Source organism: Rhea pennata, chromosome 4 (genome assembly GCF_028389875.1).
Source record: "Rhea pennata isolate bPtePen1 chromosome 4, bPtePen1.pri, whole genome shotgun sequence".
NCBI lineage: Eukaryota > Metazoa > Chordata > Aves > Rheiformes > Rheidae > Rhea > Rhea pennata.
The window spans coordinates 24,667,328-24,680,295 of NC_084666.1; the positions used below are offsets into that span (position 1 = coordinate 24,667,328).

At 40.7% G+C, this 12,968-nt stretch overlaps 2 protein-coding genes across 4 annotated transcripts in view; one reads left to right on the forward strand and one right to left on the reverse strand.

Annotated features, from left to right (window-relative positions):
- Positions 1 to 1,898: 1,898 nt before the first annotated feature.
- Positions 1,899 to 8,008, reverse strand: LOC134140378 (toll-like receptor 1). Its single transcript, XM_062575439.1, has 3 exons — positions 7,943 to 8,008; positions 6,199 to 6,398; positions 1,899 to 3,964 (listed from the first exon to the last, which is right to left on the reverse strand). The coding sequence occupies exon 3, from the start codon at positions 3,901 to 3,903 to the stop codon at positions 1,942 to 1,944; it is 1,962 nt and encodes a 653-aa protein (XP_062431423.1). The 5' UTR covers positions 3,904 to 3,964; positions 6,199 to 6,398; positions 7,943 to 8,008; the 3' UTR covers positions 1,899 to 1,941.
- Positions 8,009 to 8,860: 852 nt separating this feature from the next.
- The window catches only part of FAM114A1 (family with sequence similarity 114 member A1), a 36,282-nt gene continuing 32,174 nt past the window's right edge, over positions 8,861 to 12,968 (forward strand). For 2 of the 3 annotated variants that reach the window (XM_062575440.1, XM_062575442.1), the window contains exons 1-3: positions 8,861 to 8,944; positions 10,639 to 10,980; positions 12,702 to 12,789. In XM_062575440.1, coding sequence (XP_062431424.1) covers positions 10,645 to 10,980; positions 12,702 to 12,789 — 424 coding nt within the window. In that variant the 5' untranslated portion in view covers positions 8,861 to 8,944; positions 10,639 to 10,644. Of the gene's footprint in view, positions 8,945 to 9,023; positions 9,043 to 10,638; positions 10,981 to 12,701; positions 12,790 to 12,968 lie in introns of those variants that run through there. The other variant, XM_062575441.1, reaches the window with a different exon arrangement.

Genomic DNA, 12,968 nt, shown 5'->3' on the forward strand with positions numbered 1-12,968 from the left:
CTTCATATGCTTAGAGATTACCAGCCAGGATGACTTGTTCCATCATTTTTCCAGGGACTGAGATGAAGCTGACTGGCATGTAGTTCCCTGGGTCCTCCTTCTTGCCCTTTTTGAAGGCTGGAGTGACATTAACCTTCTTCCAGTCCTCAGGCACCTCTCATGTTCTCCATGACCTTTCAAAGACGATGGCGAATGGTCTAGCAATGACGTCTGCCAGCTCCCTCAACACTCATGGGTGCATCCCATCAGGGCCCATGGACTTGTGGATGTCCAGTTTGTGTAAATGATCTTTCTCCTCATTCAAGGGAAAGTTTTCCTTTCTCCAGACTTTCTCCATGGTCTCTAGGGTCTGAGATTCCTGAGACTTGGTCTTAGCAGTAAAGATTGAACCAAAGAAGGCATTCAGTATCTCTGCCTTCTCTGTATCATTCATCACCAAGGTCCCCACCCCATTCATTAGTGGGCCCACATTCTCCCTAGTCCCCTTTTTGTTACTGATGTACTGCTTACTTCTTGCTGTCTTTGACACTTCTCATCTGATTCAATTCCAAATGGGCCTTGGCCTTCCTAGTCACATTCCTGCATACTTTGATGATGTTCCTATAATGCTCCCAACTGGCCTGTCCCTGTTTCCATCTTCTGTGCACTTCCTTCTTCTGCTGAGTTTTGCCAGGAGCTCCTTGTTCATCCATGCAGGTCACCTGCTCCCTTTGCTCAACTTCCAACAGTAATGTTTGCTGTGATAATCTTTAGCAGTTGTGAATGTTTGTGAGAGTTCATCTGCATCCTCTTGAAGGTAAAACAATACAATACAGGCAGAGGGGCCTGTTATATTCCTGTACAGGAGAGCAAATACTGTAAATATAGCTTGTATTTCTGGTTCCATCAATAGAGAGGCTGAATCTGATCTTACCAGCTGTTCCAAGACCTGGCAAATGTTTTCAACCTCTGTTTATTGCTTTTCTGATCACGAACTTAAAGCTGTGCTGCAAAAGACACTGTTTTGGCTGAAAAGGACAGACTCTTCTAATCAAAGGCATAAAAAGAGATAGGTCAATTGGTAGAAAAAAAAGTCAGAAGCTAGAAGAAGCATGAAGTAGAGAAGAAGAGTTTCTCAAGATATAGCCAATGATGATGGAGGCAGTTACACCATTAGTGACATCCTTTGGTCACTAATAAACCTTAGGATCAAGCTGATACCAGTATAGAGTCAAATTCAAATGATGGGAATTATTGTCAATTCACCACTTCTTCCTGCCAGCAGTGCCAGACTACAACCCCCAAAGGAGAAGTAGCTCATCCTTTTTTTTGTTTTCCCTCTTCCTCCCCAGAACTGCCTCCCATTGCCCAATCCCCAGTCAGTTCTCTTTTCTAACATGGCCATTTTCATCCACCTATGTTAGATACTCACAGCTTTCTATATCTGGATGCGAACCTTGTAAGCTTCCTGAATGTTGTTCCTTTTAAGCTTCCCTGAATCTGAGAAAACTCCATCCAGTAACTGCCTCCAGCTCTGGTTTTCTAGACATCTTCACAGAACGTGTAATATTCTTTATAGCAAGCTGATTTTGACAGCGGAAGTCATGTGACACAGCTGCCTAAGCCTTGTGATTCATGCAGCTCTCCAGCAATTCAAGTATTCCCTTCTAAATGACTACAAATTCTCAAGTTATTATTCTGCTTAGAAAATTCACTACTGTATTTTGAGCTGTATTTAAAAAAATACATTCCACACTGATTTCTGATTTGCCTTATCTGTATCAATCCCACGTAACTTTGAGTGAGATTTTCCTAAGCTGGTTTTTCCTTTAGTTAGAAGGCAGCATAGACAACTATGTAGAAAAATGGTTCTGTAACAGAGCGAAACACATTGACTACCAATCAAAGTTACCAAATATTTATTATTTTACCAAGAAAAAAAAACCTGCAATAAACAGATTCTTAATCACTTTCCCCACACCTCTTTCTATCAGCCATTGGCAGGTTAGTGCCAATAGCTGCCCTCAAGTTAGCCCAGAAAAGGGCATGCTTGCTCCTCTCCTTTGGCCACTCCAGGTAGGTTCTCTTGGCCATGAGAGCCTTCAGCTTGTGATACCTAGCAGGAATGACGTACGGAGGGATCGGCTCCAGTAAAATGAGGATTAAGCTATTGGAACTCTCACTGAAGAGCTTGTGATGGGCAAAGTACAGCTCATAGTGACACCACTCGCTCTGCACAAAGTTCGGAGACAGCACAAAGATCGACTTGTAGCTCTTCTCTATGCAGTTGATAATATTCTCCACAATGCTTTTGCCCGGCATGAAGTTCCTCTCGTGCTGGCACAGCTGCACACAGCCCTCCCCCTTCTCCAAGTTTGGGATCAGCTCGTTCTTCACCCACACAGAGTCACGTTCGCTGTACGAAATGAAAGCATGAAACTGCAGAACACTTTCCTGCTCTTCTGGGGAGCTGTGCCAAGCCCTCCGCTTCGTCTGCGTCCACTGCCATATCATCCGCACGTACCACAGCGCATCAAAGTAGATGCACAGAAAGGCCACAACGGCCACCAGCACCAGTGTCAGCAGCAGAGCTGTCACAAGCAAGAGGGTGGTGTTGCAAGACAGTTCGCTCATGTGAAAGTCCCTCAGCTGCATTCCTCGCAAGTCTTCCGGGTACCGGCATTCGTAGGCCTCCGGCCAGCCCGACAGCTTCCCCCCGGACTGCTTCTCCAGGCGGATGAAGGCTCGCAGTTCACAGGAGCACTTGAACGGATTGTGCCCTGCTTGTAGCACCCCTACCCCTTGACAGCTCTGGAAGAAGTCGGCAGACGGTGTGAGGATTGAATTCATCTCAACGTTCAGGGCTGCCAGAGCAGGAAAGCCACTGCACCCAGGCAGGTCAGTTAGGCGGTTCGAAGCAAGATTCAGCTCTCTCAAGGACTTCAGCTCGCCAATCCCCTTGGGGACACTGGCGATCTGGTTGTACTGTAGAGCGAGGATTTTGATATTGACTGGCAAGCACTCAAACACAGACTCTGTCAGCTGGTTGTAGGATAAGTCCAGCTCTGCTAGTGAGTCGGCCCATTGGCAGCGCTCCTCAGCTCCATCATGATGCAGCAGGTTGCTGCTCATGTCCAAATATTTCAGTGATTTCATATAGCTGGTCATGAAGCTCACCTTGGAAAGGCTCTTAAATTTATTTCTATGCAAGATAAATTTCTCTAGGTGAACTAATTTTTCACATCTTTGAAAAAGCAGATCTGTTAAGTCATTCTTTAAAAAATTTAAGTATTTAAAGGGACTCTCAGAGGAAGGACACAACATATGTATCATTTCTGATTCGGCTATTGTCAAGGCTGCAATGTTCATGTCTGAAAATACTTTGTATAGGTCATCCTGTGAAAAATATAAACCTGTGATTAAAGCCTTCTTCAATGTCAATGCCTTCATAGAGGTACTGGAATAGTCAAAATTGTAACGCTTAATGTCTGACAACAGTGTTATATTGTCGATACTGAAGTACTCAACGGATGAGTGCCATACAGTCTGAAGAATTTTAGTAAAATATTTCCAGTCCACTGAAATATTTGCAAGTGTCAGATATTGTAATCTTGACCCTTTTTTGAAATTTGATAATAAAGCTATTAATTTGTTTACATCTTTATCTTTGATTTCTGACAGTGATAGGCTTTCTGTAGTATTTTGTATTATAACCCAATCAAAGCTAGCTTTGGACTCATAACTATTTTCATACAAGAGTGGCAGGCTCTTGATTTTGTTGTCAGAACCATCTTCTTGAAGGTTATGAGAAACAGATGTAAAGAGTTCATTTTCCACAGACAAGCTGATACTGTTCCAAAGAGTTAATGTAAACAGACATTCATATAGAAAAAAGCTTTTGACATATCTCATCTTCTCTGTCATATTGTTTTATGATTCCTTAGAGATGCTCAGTGCTCTATTTTATCTGTCCATCTTTGTAATCCTGGAAAAAAAAATTGTATCATTAAGTGGCTATCCAGAAGCCCTCACAGGGACTGATTTTGTAAGGTTCCAACTTTCTGTCTCTCCCTTTTACTCAAAAGCAATTAAAGCACTTATTATCATTTAGGAGAGGAATTCCTTATTTAGAGGACAACACTAAAATTTCTGCTTGGTAAAATTTGGTGTTTAGTGTATAATAAGTCTATTTCTTATAAAATATGTCTACTAATTTCATAGACGACTGCCACTTACTCACAAAACTGCTACTGTGATCTCATGTATTGCATAGGCTCCCCAGAGCTATGTAACACACTTTGATCAGAAAATTTAAAATTTGAAAAGATCAGTTATATCAACCACTCCCCAGATTCTCTGTTGAAGATGCAAGCTATACTCAGTATACATTTTTAAAAATGGACTTGCGACTACAAAACCTGGACTGAAACAAATGACTTGCAATGATGATACTGTGAGATAGTAATTCACTGTCAGTGGTGGGACTCATGCTGCTACCTGGAAGACCCTAGTCTCTATACCATTACCCATTCTGCAAGCTTTCTTAGTACTTACATTACTGGTTATAAGAGACATATTTTCATTGATGTAACACAACTTATATTAAGAAATCTCAACAAGTCATCAAATCAGAGAGACTACTGAATTCTTATTTTGCACAGAATGCATGAAACTAGACTTGAAAACCATCTAGAAAGACCAAAACAGAGAGGCACATCTCTTCCAGTCTTATTTCTAGACTTTCATTTGAAAAAAACTTATGCAGTTTTACCATCCTAAACCTCAAAAGACGTTTTGGTTTATGCAGAGAACAAAAGATAATCAGCATCCTCTACACTATTCTTCTGATTGTTTGGGCAACACTACTCCTAAAGCGTATATATAACCAAACAAACTGTGCAGCTTCGAGAGAAAAGCTGAATAAAAATCTACCGCCAAATCTTTATTCCTTCTTAAGACAAAATTTCAGCAACTAGATGAAAGAAGGGTACACACCTTCTTCCACATGTGCTTAATTTATAGCTATTTTCTTCCACATTACTGTATTCTGGCATTCACAGTCAAACTATACATACATTTATACTTTGTTTAGATTACTCTATGAAGCAATGAAATTAAAAACCGTTATAACACATGACTTGTGATTCGCAGGCTAACATAGACGATATTATATTTTATATATCATTTTTCATTCAGAAATGTCATCAAGTTTAACAAAAAGAGCATTATCTAGATATAAGGAGAGAACAGGGCACACAAACCAAGAACGTGGAGAGGAACTGCTCTGTTTTTTATAGGTTCAAAGAGATTGAAGGGTTTTACGAGCTTGTCCACTAGGTATAAACTGACTAAAATCTAGTACTACTTACAGCTTAAACTTGTGAAGTGCCTCATGACAACCTTGGTGACAAACTAGTAATTCCACATAGTCAAGAAATCTAACAAATGCAGAAATTCTAATGTTAAAATACATAGTTTACAGAGATGAAACATGTCACTAGACTCAGTCTTGAATTCTGTAATGGTGATTTCCATTAAATCACTGCAATCTTCTCACTGTGGATGCAGTGCTAATCTAAAGAGGCTCCTATTTAGCAAGTCTCTTTGGTAAACTTATGGAACGAAAGCAGCTCTATTCTCGTACACCACACATTTTTGATAATGACCTTCTATGGAGAACATTGTTCATTTTCAAATGAAACGCAGACTATAAAACAGTTTTAGCTAACTAGTAATCACATAAAACCAAAAAAGGAAAAGTTTCTCACCATAAAACCGTGCTCTCCAATAAAGAAAGAAATGTGTCCAGGAAAAGTCAAAAGGGAAACTTCCTGTAACTCTACCCTTGTAAGAAAACTTAGGAACACCCAAACTCTCTATAAAACTTGTTTGTGCCATCTACTGACAGTTTATAAAATGGCATTTGTCTCCTCCCAGATTTATTTCCACATACAACATTAATACAACTTCTTCATTATTAGATCATACTTTTAAACTGCATATTTTTATGGTTTGTAATGAACAAAGCAGGTTAAAATATTAATCTTCATTTACATCCATTTACCAACTTTCTATCTTTATCAAAGTAATATGAGAATAAGTACTTTTTCTTTTAAATAAGTTTTACACTGAAATTTAAACACCTTCCCCTTTGAATTTAATAATGATCTAAGTCTATATGCATATTTAGCTATAGGAATTCAGTTGTCAAGTTCTTACCAAGGCTGTTTTCTAAAGGTCCAGTCTGTCTTATTTGAATTTCAGTTTACTGGGAAAGGAAGAATGATCTCTCTCTTCTGCTCCAACAGTATTGTGACTGGTCAAATAGTGGACACGGAGACAGTGGATCAAGCCTTCTTGTTGAATCAAAACAGAGCAGGGACTTTAGTACAGAATGCCTGAACACTTGGGTTATTGTCCTGGCAAAAACATAAAACAGCTTCTCTTTATTTCTCTATAATTTTGTTCAGAAATTCCATCTTACCTGAGATCTAAATACAGAATTAATTTTGCCATCATGTATCTACCTTTTGGGTTTAATATGCCAAAACACATTCATGATTTAACATAACAATGTCTCAGGAAGCAAAGGAAATCATCTTACAAGTTATTTTTATTTTATTTATTTATTTATTTATTGCTTTAACATTTATTCCTATCTCATTTCTCAGTTTTGGGTGGAAAAAAAAAGCGGTCAGATAAAGGAAGGGAAAGACAGCTTAGGCAGTACACCATAGAACATGGACAAATCATGTCCTCTGCTGAGATGTCTATGAGCCTTAAGGTACTCTACAGATTCTTTATCCTTTTCAGTCAATATGGACAACAGTGTTCAGACTTGGTTCCCGAATTACACTTTAAAACATTGTTATACACAAGCTACATCACTGTTTGTCTTTAGCTGGGAAGATTTTGCTACCTATCCTTATTTCTTTCATTAAATGACAGTATTGGCCGGCCATTGGCATAGTCTGAGTTTTATAGTTATGCCTACATACATACAAAGATGAATAAAGCATAAGTTAAAAAGCAAAATAAGTATATTATCATCAATTGTATGCCATTAGCTGTCATACTTACCAAACAGATTTACAAGTACAATCACTGGAAAATGAACATATTCCCCAACGTTATGCATACTTTTGTATATTTTAAAAAATAGTCAAATCGATTCACATAATACACTTGTTTTCTTCCATCTTTTCTTTATATTTATCTATTTGTTAAAAGATAAGTATCCTTTCTAAAGCCCATCAAGGACCCACTAGAAAGACGACAGCACTCCATTTACAGGAAGAATGGACTTCAGTGAAAGTTGAAGTAAGTAGAAGACTTCCCATCTCTATTTATTGTTCATTATCTGTGTAAACTGTATTCCAAAAAGCTGTTTGCAACATTACTGCAGTAAGAAAATATAAGTGAAATTAACTATTGAAAGGGTTAATAGTATCAGAAAATTAAAGTGCTAAATTCAATTAAAGTAATAAACACATACTTCCATCTATCCCACAGCCAAACACACACATTTAATCATATGCAGTATTTGTTCATCTTGAACAAAAACATTTCTACTACAATAGTGATCAATACTGCCTCTCATGTCTAAAACATGCATGAACTTCTAGAGAATCTGCCAAACCGGCACTGTAAGATTTGCTTTACAGTCAAAATTATCATCCGTAACGAGGAAAGAAAGTCTCCAGTTACAATGCTTCCTCTGTCATGGCTCCCTGTAAGAGTTTGACTTTACTCTTCCATAAACTCCAATGCCAAGCAGAGTAAATCTTTAGGAATCACTCCAGATTTGTGTTTCATAAATACATAAAAACTTGAATAAGTTACTAAAAACATGAATAAATTAACCTAAAAGAAAATGTGAGAACTACCAACATGCCCTGTTATTTATATTCTTACTTAAAAATAAGGCTTTTTTTTGATAAGCACTTGCTCTGCTATCACCTACCTTAATGTGAAACTGCAGAGAATTTTGCTTGCTAAGTATGTAAGTTACACAGCTTTATCCATCTTTCTGTGAAGCATACTTCCGACAACAGAGGTTTTGTGACTTCTTACAGAGACCTCCATAGTGACTGATAAAATATACTCTTGTGTTCCCTATGGTAATGGTATTTTTTTCCCCTTTCTTCAGCAGACTAGTGACAGCTGTGATGAATCCCAAAATGCCTTTTATTACTGTAAAAGGGTATGCTTTGCCTCAAAATGAGGAAGTAAAATGAGGAACGAGTGTGAGGAATTAGGAACGGGAACCACCAGCTGTTGGGCAACAGTGTGCAATCTCCTTGTTTAATCACGTTATTTCACACAAGACTGCAGGCAGCCAGGGCAGGCGGTAACTTACTGGAAAATAGTGTATGTGCCTCTTGAGTTTCCTTTAGCCCATCTCACGCAAACACCGAGAGAACTAGGGTGCAAAGTAGTACCTGAAAAGCCACGTCTCAGTTGCTTAACCCCACAGCCACACAGTCTGTCAGGGTTTAGCCCCTGCTTGTTTTGAGGAAGAATTAAGCTTTCTACCAAACAAAACAAAAAACACAAAAAAGGAAAACCCTGCGGGAACTCCAGCCCAGCGACCACGCTCCCGTCACCGCGCCGCCTGCTCAGCGAGGCCGCGGCCTCACCCGCCGCCCGCCGCCACCATTTCGCTCGAAGCGCGTCGCCGCTCCCCCGCCGCTGAGGGGCGGTAATGGCGGCCGGGCAGCTCCGCGCCGCGGGACAGCGCTCCCGCTCCCGCCCTCGCCGGCAGCCTCGGCAGGGCCCGGCGGCGCAGAGCAGCCCCCCTGGCCTCGCAACGGGCGGCCCCTCAGAGGCACTCCGCCACCCCGCCTTCCCTCCTCCCTCTGTCCCGCCCCGCGGCCCGGCCCGGCCTCCCCCCGCGTTGCTGCCGACGTGGCGGGGCGGGGAAGGCCAGGAGCAGGGGGCGCGCCGGCAAGGGGACTGCTGAGCGGTAAGGCGCAAAGGGGGTTCTTCTTCCTCTCCCACTCTCGAAACTGTCTGCGGGCGCCTCGCGCATTCGTCTGCCCCAGAGGAAAAAGGGAAACTGCGGTCAGCGAGGGGCGGCAGGCGGGCCGGGGCCGGGGCCGGGGCAGCGCGGCGCCCGGGGTGGCGGGGAGCTCTTGGCCCTAAGGGTTTTCCAGTACACGGCCCAGTGCCGCACAAGTTGTGCACATCTCTGCAACTGGTGCGCGTGTTCAGGATGTGGTCTTTGAGGAATTTTACCGGTGGCATGTCTGTTCTTACTCAGATCTTACCCTGATGCAGGTGTAGTATGTCCTGAAGCTGTCTATATACATACACTCAGGATTTATAGACTTTAGTAGAAGTTGATCATACCTGAGCATGGAATCTGGTATACTGACAGAAAATTTTTCTTTTAAGTAATCCTGCCCATCACTCTATAAACGCTGTTAAAACAGTGGCAATATTTACCTGGCATTTGAGCGTTTGTCTAGTATGTGGTATATTTGTAATGGAATACTGCAAATACTTAATGTGAAGATTCTCACTTGTAAACACAGGTTTTTTAAAGGTAATTCGGTTACAATGTAAACTGAAGTAATAGAAGTAGCATCAAGTACTTACTTATATATGTCCCTTTTTCACTGATCCTGAATGCTATTCTTGGGAACCGTTCAAACAGCTGATCTACATCTGAATTAGATAAACAAGCTACTAAGGCCACAGATTTATGTGATTCCATAGGCTTTAATAAATTACACTAATTTAAATCCACCTTTCTCAGGACGAGTTATTTTAAATCCATATTTTAGAAACCTAGTCCTTCCTAAGAGGTACAAAGCTTTGGACCATATTTAGTTCATATGGGAGTCAGTGAAAAGACACCATCTACAGAGAGGATTGCTTGAGTTTTGCCATGCAACTCTGCCTATAGACAAGACCTTGCAATGACAGCTCTTTGTCAAGGGTTATCTTCTGAGTACAGTGCCAGGCATACTATTGTTGCCAACAAGTAAGTAGTAGTAATCAGGTATAGAATTCTGTTTGGACTCTGTCAGTGCTGCTCCTTAGTCAGCTGCAGCGCTTGCTCAGAGCGCTTGCTCAGAGCACTTCCTGGATTCCCAGCCTGCTGAGAATTTGAATATTCTCAAATTATGTGCTTTCTCCATTATGTTACTATCACCACAGTAGTAGTCACATACTTTTATTGGCTCCATGTCATTCTCCTCTCCATCAGGTAGCAGGCTAATAGGAGCTTGTGTATTTGGAAGTAATGAAAATGAGACCAAGAGCTGCCTGTTCATTGCATTCCAGTGGGCACATCTCTAAAGAGCATAGGAATTAATCTTGTGGAAGCTCTCATATCTTACTTCTCCAGACAAATGAACATCCTTTTTCTGTCACCAAACTTTATGTTGGAAAACAAAAGAATATTGCTGCTCTTCATACTTGACTTTGATCCTGCAAGGTGAATAGAGTACTCAAAGTATATCATGGTATTTTCAGCCATGCTGCATGTGCCACAGGGCTCCATACTTCAGAAGACCTTATGCGAAGGTTCCCTCCACCCCACCCATTTTTTTTCCATCAGTAGTTCATGGGAAACACTGCATATTTTGGGTTCATTTAAAGGTTCATGGAATGTAGAAAGAGTAATTTATAATTTATTTTCTGGATTCAAAGTTGAAAATGTCTGAAGACGTACATGATGGCATCCCATCTAAAGAGAAACCTGAAGTAACGGAAATGCCCAGCAATGATGTATTGCCTCATGAGTCAGTGCAACACCTTATGGAAGCTGGGATCTTGCCTGCACCTTCACAAGATGAACAGGCCACTCAGTGTACCAGTAGGGGACAGGAAGGAGACATATTTATTGCTGAAAATCCTTTGACTGAAAAAGTAACTGAAAGCCTGTCTTCCAATGGAGAGGTGACTGAAAACATACCCACTGAGTGTAATGAGACTGTAAGCCTTGATGCTGAACCTGAATCTGAGGAAACACTACATGAGCAAAGCAGTCCAGTAAGTAAGATTTTATTTTCTGGAAAAGCTACCTTCCCTGCTTTGTAAGGAGAACAGAATTTTGTAAAACGTATGTGATGTTTGCAGTGATTACAACTTTTTTATGTATGTAAAATTAATTAATTAATTAAATTACCATGCCAAGCTTTTGGAAACTGGTAAGAGTTGAATTTCTTTTCATCAGTATGATATGAATTTGGTCTTTTTAACCTTGATGCAATAAAAGCCATATCAGAGCCTAAGTCTTACTAAGGATCTAGTCCAGCGTAGGGCTACGAAGATGATCCGAGGGCTGGAGCATCTGCCCTATGTGGAACAGCTGTGAGAGCTGGGCCTCTTTAGTCTGGGGAAGAGAAGACTGAGGGGGGATCTTATCAATATGTATAAGTATCTGAAGGGAGGGTGTCAAGGGGATGGGGACAAACTCTTCTCAGTTGTCCCATGTGACAGGACAAGAGGCAATGGGCAGAAATTGAAGCACTGGAAGTTCCGCCTGACCGTGAGGGGGAATTTCTTCACTGTGAGAGTGACAGAGCACTGGACCAGGTTACCCAGAGAGGTTGTGGAGTCTCCTTCTCTGGAGATATTCAAGGCCCGCCTGGATGCAACCCTGTCTGACATGCTCTAGGTGACCCTGCTGAGCAGGGAGGTTGGACTAGATGATCTCCAGAGCCCCTTCCAACCTTACTGATTCTATGATTCTATAAAGATACACAATACCCCAGTGATTTTGTTAAGTAGTTATATATTGCTAATTTTCTGTACTGATCTCCTGCTTTTTTCAGTTCACAGAATGAACCTGGAAAAGGGCAGAACTTAAGTTACACCTGCAGTACTAAATCTTGTACTTTCTAATTTTCAAATCATAGATTTCATAGACTAAATAGTGTATATTTCACAGGACTTAGTCGAACTGGGGCCTTTTTTTCTAGGCCAGTGATTTTCAATTTGTGATCCTCAGATTTGTGGGTGTCCTTTGATTAACTGTAAGAATTTTTTAGAGGAAAACTAACAAAAACATTTTTTTTTACAGTGTACAAAGCATTCAATATACTTGACATAGCTAAAAGAAGTTCACATTTCCACTGAAAAATATTCAGGCGTCCACACGTTGGAAAAGGTTTAAATAACTTTGTTTCAGTCATTCTACCAGAGACAATGACCTGCCTCAAAGAGATTACAGGGGATGTATACTGTACAGAATGAAGAGCTGTCTTGAGATATTTCACAATAAACTCAAAAAAACAAGCTACAGAGGTGATACGTTAGTGGAGATGTTATCAAGGCAGCTAGTTTCTTAGTATTATTTAAATATGGAATACTGAAAATTGTTCAATATCACATATTAATGAAAAAGAAGAGCATCACCTCCTCTGGCTGGTGTTTTGGTTGAATTGAATTGTTAGGAGTGCCTAATTTTTAGGCGCTTTCAGGAATAGGAGACTTGAACTAAGCTTTCTATTCTGCTTTCTTGGGCACAGAAGTCTGAACTTCACATAAGACCCAATCTGGCAATGACCATAAGATATTAAGATCCCATTGAGAATCTGTTGTATTTTTAGGAGGACCTTTAAAAAACTACTCTTTAGAACTATGAACACAGAGGCAATAAAATCAGTCACTATATTAAAGCTAAAGAAGCCTGGCAGGTTCATTATTTTTCCTCCTGCCTCCAGATAGTATGCATCGTAGACAATGGTGTAATATTTTTCCTCTCACAGGACGTGGACTCCTCATCTAAAGCGAGTAGATGGGGAGCTTGGGGTACCTGGGGCAAGTCTCTCCTGTCATCAGCTTCTGCCACAGTGGGTAAGTGTTCAACCAGTAAAGTACTTGGAAATCATTTATTCATCATTTATGCTCATCATTTTAATGCATCATTAAATACTCTTAAAGACAACAACTAAAGTCAAACTGCTTGCCTTGATTAGTAAGACTCATACATCTTTTTGTCCTTGTATGCCTGGCAAGTTCATGGTGTGCCATGA

Excerpts from the sequence above, each read along its gene's own strand:
- LOC134140378 (XM_062575439.1), bottom strand. The coding sequence starts at position 3,903 with ATGACAGAGAAGATGAGATATGTCAAAAGCTTTTTTCTATATGAATGT.